The sequence below is a fragment of the Oncorhynchus clarkii genome, chromosome 25 (genome assembly GCF_045791955.1).
Source record: "Oncorhynchus clarkii lewisi isolate Uvic-CL-2024 chromosome 25, UVic_Ocla_1.0, whole genome shotgun sequence".
Classification (NCBI taxonomy): Eukaryota; Metazoa; Chordata; class Actinopteri; order Salmoniformes; family Salmonidae; genus Oncorhynchus; species Oncorhynchus clarkii.
Window position 1 is genome coordinate 15841350 of NC_092171.1, and position 6000 is coordinate 15847349.

General features: G+C 40.5%; 1 protein-coding gene across 1 annotated transcript in view; it reads left to right on the forward strand.

Moving 5' to 3' along the window:
* Positions 1-2347, forward strand: part of LOC139383252 (chloride intracellular channel protein 4) — a 28129-nt gene extending 25782 nt beyond the window's left edge. The window contains exon 6 of the mRNA XM_071127704.1: positions 486-2347. Coding sequence (XP_070983805.1) covers positions 486-650 — 165 coding nt within the window. The 3' untranslated portion in view covers positions 651-2347. The remainder of the gene's footprint in view (positions 1-485) is intronic.
* Positions 2348-6000: the final 3653 nt, after the last annotated feature.

Consider the following 6000-nt stretch of genomic DNA (forward strand, 5'->3'; position numbering starts at 1 on the left):
ATTGTTTGTCATAGGGTAAAATCCAAATGGGGGAAATTAATGGGATGGAGGGAAGAAAGTGTGATAACTAGAGACTGTTCAAAATACTGCACTGCTGTCATACATACTGCCACATCGTCACCCCAAATCGATGTTTATTTGTCACATGCGCCGAATACAGCCTGCGTAAACCTTACCGTGTAATGCTTACTTACAGAATTGGTTAGGAGCCCGTCAAACGGCAGCCATCTCCTCCGGCGCCGTTATTCCCCAAGTGAGCCTGACCGACTATTATAGTGATCACTTATCAGAGCTACCGTTTGCTGATAAGGTAGCCCAATGCTGGAATGCTGCTGTTTGCAAAACATCTTGTGTATGGGTATCTTGGTAGCATATGCCATTCTGCGACCAAGTCATGTTGTACCACTCTTGGCCTGTAGAGGGACACGTTCTCTAGATGTTTGTTCTGAGACTAACTCACATCAATGTCCACCTCCCATCCACAGGTGGTGACCAAGAAGTACAGAGGCTTTGACATTCCCAAGGACATGACGGGCATCTGGCAGTACCTGCAGAATGTCTATACGTGTGAGGAGTTCACCAACACCTGCCCCAGCGACAAAGAGATTGAGATCGCCTACCAAGACGTGGCCAAGAGGCTGGTCAAATAGGGCTACTCCATGGCTTCCCCCCCCCCCCCCCCAGCACTGGGACTGGTTCAGACACGAGACAGAACTATGGACTACCTTTCCTTCGCTCATTTAAAGCAAACCTAATGCATAAATATCTGTTCCTTCCGTTCCCTTTTTATTTTTGGGAAGATTTCTTGAGTACATGAATCTCAAAGGTCCGTTGGTTATTGCTTTTTTGTTTTCTTTTTGTTATGATGATTGTTTCGAGGCGTCTGACTGGCGAGTTGGTCGAGCTACCTGCCAGATTGGATGCAGGCTAGTGTGTATTCGAGCTTGTCAGTTTTGGAGGGCCATCGATACACACACACACACTATAAAGTGGCCTTCCGGCTGACCCTCTGTTTCCACAAGGGAATATGGTCACAAGCGGTTGTTTTCTGTTGTCTGTTCAATATTGATTTGCATTACATGCTTGCTATGAAAGTAACCATTACAAGACTGATTTTGTGTGTTGGCTAAGGATTTGGTTTAAACAGTGTTGAAAGCTTCAGTGTTTTTGGCTCTAGAGAGTAAATGAGGACAAGTTTCACTGCATGTACTGCATTAGACGCTAGGCCAAACCACAGTTGACATATCATCGCGATATGCTTAATTTTACTGTTGTGTTGCTTGAGTCAATTGGTATAACTATAATACAGGTAAGGCTACCTGTTGTCCACGCTCTGATACCATTTACTCCATAACCTTGTATGTGGACACAGTCGGCTCAGATGTGCCAGGTCCTTAGATTAGATGTTTTCAGCTCAGAACAAGGGAACTTAAGATGCGTGAAATATTAGATACTATGTAGCAAACAAAACCAACCATTTTTAGACTTGTATGGGAATACAAACTGTCCTTCATCACTGCATTGCCTCATATCACTGCTCCATATAGACACTGACACTCTTGGCAGCAATGCTCAATTTGCCCAAAATGAACATGGTTTTTTCGCTCTCTGCTGTACAGTACGAAGGGAAATCTTTAGCTTGTGTTGTGCTGGCAGCAGTGGTAGTTTTATATTACACTTCAGCCACCCAAAAGGGGACATTTTATTCGGGTCTCACTGTGGATTGAATGACTCCTGCTATCTAAACTAGTGAAGTAACAAAAACACACACTCGCCATCGTTTTCCTATCGCATACAGAAGATCCCCAATCAGCCATCAGAAAAGGTGACACTAAAGATATTTATGAGGATAGGCATCGGGGAGAGGAGACCGGTAATGTTATGACTGTCATTTAGGATTTCATTTTCTCATTATTTAGAATGCTTTCAAAGGTAGTGAGTGTATTCTGTCATAGTTTCAGAATGCTTTAGTGTGGATAAAGCAAAAATATGTTTTGTTTTTTCTCCCCTGGTTTTGCTATCCTTTCAGACATTTGTTGTAATACAAATTTGATAAAAGGATTTGTAAATATTTGTTTTGATTATTCAGAGTTCAATGTGTAAATTGTATACATTCAATGGTTGGTTTGAATTGGGGGGAGGGGTGTAAGCCTTTTCTACCTGCTTGGGTTTTAGTACTAGAAGACATCTCCTTTGGCCTTATTTGTTTTCTCTTGCTCAGACGGTTTTCAAAAATCACTGCAATTACGACATGTGTATGTCAATTTCAGAAGAAAAGATCCAGGCTATGTCATGGCTTTTTTTTAAAAACAATATTGACATTATTGAAATAAACCTATTATTGGCACTCTGGTTTGTGGGTGTGATTTTGCCTGTGGGTTGTTCCAGATAAGAGGATCAATGAGTTTTAACCAGCTAACTGTCATAAAAATGCAAAAATAACCATATTTTTGAGGAATATAGAATTGGCATGCTATAATTTACTCATTAATCAACAACTCATATTCTAGACAAGTTAAGCTTCCTAAATGAATCAGACAATCAAGAGATATTTAACTGCTTATAATAGTTAGCTGGCTAACTATATGATCCTGCTTTCTGGAACACCCCTCTGGGCTAATGACCTAGCGGCCTACAGTTACTGTGTATGTCCTTGTGCTATGTTCAGTGGTGTAAAAATACTTTAAAGTATTACTTAAGTTGTTTTTGGGGGTATCTGTACTTTACTATTTTATATTTTTGGACTACTTATTTCCTTACATTCCTAAAGAAAATATTGTGCTTTTTACTCCATAAATATTTAGTAGTCATTACATATTGAATGTTTAGCAGGACAGGAAAAAAGTCCAATTCACACGCTTATCAAGAGAATAATATAATATAAACAAGAAAATGGTGCCGTCTGCTTGGCTTAATATAAGGATTTTAAAATTATTTAGACTTTTACTGTTTGATACTTAAGTATATTTTTGCAATTATGTTAACTTTTTATACTTAAGTATATTTAGAACAAAAATAGTATTTTACTGGGTGACCTTTTTACTTGTAGCTTTCTATTTAAAACTTATTTGGGATCGGTGTCCCTTCCATGGTACGGTTGCGCTGATGTAGGCTAATGCGATTAGCATGAGGTTGTAAGTAACAAAACAATTTCCCAGGATGTAGACATATCTGATATTGGCAGAAATATTAACAAGAATTTAAGCAAACTGCATTGTCCAATTTACAGTAGCTATTACAGTGAAATAATTCCATGCTATTGTTTGAGGAGTGCGTAATTTTGAACAAAGTTATTAATAAACATATTGGGGACATTTGGGCAGTCTTGATACATTTAACAGAAATGCAATGGTTCATTGGATGTCTAAAACTTTGCACATACACTGCTGCCATCTAGTGGACATCTAAATTGCACCTGGGCTGAAATAATACATTATGGACTTTCTCTTGCATTTCAAAGATGATGGTACAAAAAAAAAAAAATATATATATATATATATATATATATATTTTACCAGATTTATTGTGTGTTATTCTCCTACATTCCTTTCACATTTCCACAAAGTTCAAAGTGTTTCCTTTCAAATGGTACCAAGAATATGCATATCCTTGCTTTAGGGCCTGAACTACAGGCAGTTAGATTTGGGTATGTCATTTTAGGCAAAAATTGAAAAAAAAGGGTTGTATCCTTAAGAGGTTTTAAGGTATGTCTACTTTTTCCACCACTGGTTACAGTATGTGTTATTGATGGTAGACAGAGGAGCTGGACTAAGACCAGTTTCTTGTTTAACTAATTGACCTCTTCGTAGTTTTCACTATAGTGGAATGAATGTCCAACCCCTCTTTCCCCCCCTGAAGACGCCTTCAAAATCAGCCTCCAGCTTCAAGTTTTGGAGCCTGTCTGCTTCTTATTCTCTTCTGTTCCACTGCACAAACAAGTCAATTCTACTCGCAGATAATTCCCAAAGTTGTGCAAGCAGGAAGACGTGTGGGGGCGTACAATTGGGTGCCCTCCAGATCATTAAAGTATTGTGTTTCACTCCCAGACATTCTCTTTTTTAACTGAAAAGCATTGCCACACAGTCTCTCCTCATAACTCACACAGAGGAAATCCACCCAGACGTAAACAGATGGATGGACTGGAGCTGTGTGTGTGTCTGTCTGCCTGTGTCTCTGTCTGACTAAAACAAGGCTGGCTATCATTTAGAGTCAGACCACACATTCATTAGGGGGGAGGTTGGTATAGTGTATTAGGGTAATTGTGTCATTTGTGTGAGGGAGGGGTTGTTGTGTGTCCGAAATGTTAAGCCCGTGCTGTGTTCCAGTCCCTGCTCTGCTCCGGGTGAGAACAGGGAGGCAGGAACCAGAAGACCAACAGGGGGAGCCAGTCACCATGATCTGCAATGGCCTTGTCTCCTGAGAGAAGATGGCATGTGTCTGGTTACTATATGGCCATATGAATAGTGTTAAATCATGTTTTTGAGCAAGTGGTTGAATTTTTTTTTTTTTTTTTACCAAACAATGTTAAATGCACTTAAGACAATTGTTCAGCCAATACCCTTGTTCTTTAGAACTGAATGTCTTGTTTATGTGTTTATCTGTTGTCACAAGAATCCAATAGAAAAAATATAATTTCCCATATTTCACAATTCATGTCTGTTGGCATAGTGACTGACTGGCATCTCAGAGCACAGTAAGGTATTATCTACCTGGCATTAGACCTCGTCCAGGGCAGCGCCAGAGGTTTACGCGTTCCACACAACACCCATTTATACAGCTAGATAAATATTTACCCTAGCAAAGTATCTCACTCAAAAGTACATAGTGATGTCCCAACTGGGCTTTAAACCTGCAACCCTCTGGCTCCCTTAGCCCTAGAATGGGACATCGGGTTGCTGATGGGAAGGCAACATTAGGGGATAGCAGGCCATCTTAAAAACCTACACACTTCTCTATACTGAATAGAGTTGAATTATGTCGAGTCCAATTTAGTTTGATAGAGCCAGACAGTCTAAAGTGGATTTATGCTGTCGTCTTGAAGAAACAAAATGCCATTCATAGTCATTATCTGGCCTTTCGCATACCATGGCTCCTGATGAAGAACATGCTTATATTAGAGACTGGTGTTAAATTAACTTTTATGGACAAATATTATTTTCATGATCGTTTTTGCGCTGCCACTTTGACTGCCAAGAGCTGTTCACTGTTGATTTGTGCCACGGGCCGCAATACAAAGCACAGTGTTTAGCTTTCACTGTATAGGCCCAGGCTGTCCTGTTGAAAAATGTTAACGTACCCCTCACACGCACCTACCCACCCGAGACGCGAAAAGCGCCCGCTTCTGGCAATGCGGGCACGCGGTGTGTTGTTGTTCTTGGAAGGCGACGGGGCAGAAACATTCCTCCCGGACTCCAGTTCTGTAAATCTCACAGCCCCATAATGCTTTCCATGCACTTTATCTGCGCCTTACATCTTCGGCAGCGTTGGCTTTATGGAGAAAATATTTTGGCATCCGACACGTCCCTATAGAAAAACACTGTGTCTGTGACTTGTTAGCGAAAGAAAAGCGCCGGGAGTTGGACATGTTGATCCTCCAGCAAGGTGTGTCTTTCTATCTGGCTTTATGAAAGTCACAAGCACCATGTATCGTGCTCCTATGACTTACGTATTCGTTTTTGGCTGTGTTAGAGGCCTTGTCTGTTTGCACAGGCCTACTGCTCTACAAGAAATACAGCCACAATCACCTTAAATAGCAGAGGTATATAGCAGAGGTATAATCCTTTCCCCTGGGGGATCTTCATATGAAGTGTTTTAAGTTTTAATTTGCATGTGTTTTGGTTTATATCAGAAGTCAATGTTTTATTATTGGGCTATCAGATGTTAGCTGCAGCTGACTGACTGGTTCCATGTTTCTTCTGATGGTTGACAGTTTCTGGCAATGTGATAGTGTCAGTGAGTTACTTTACAGGCCTGCAGTCTCCCATTGAGGACAATGTGCCA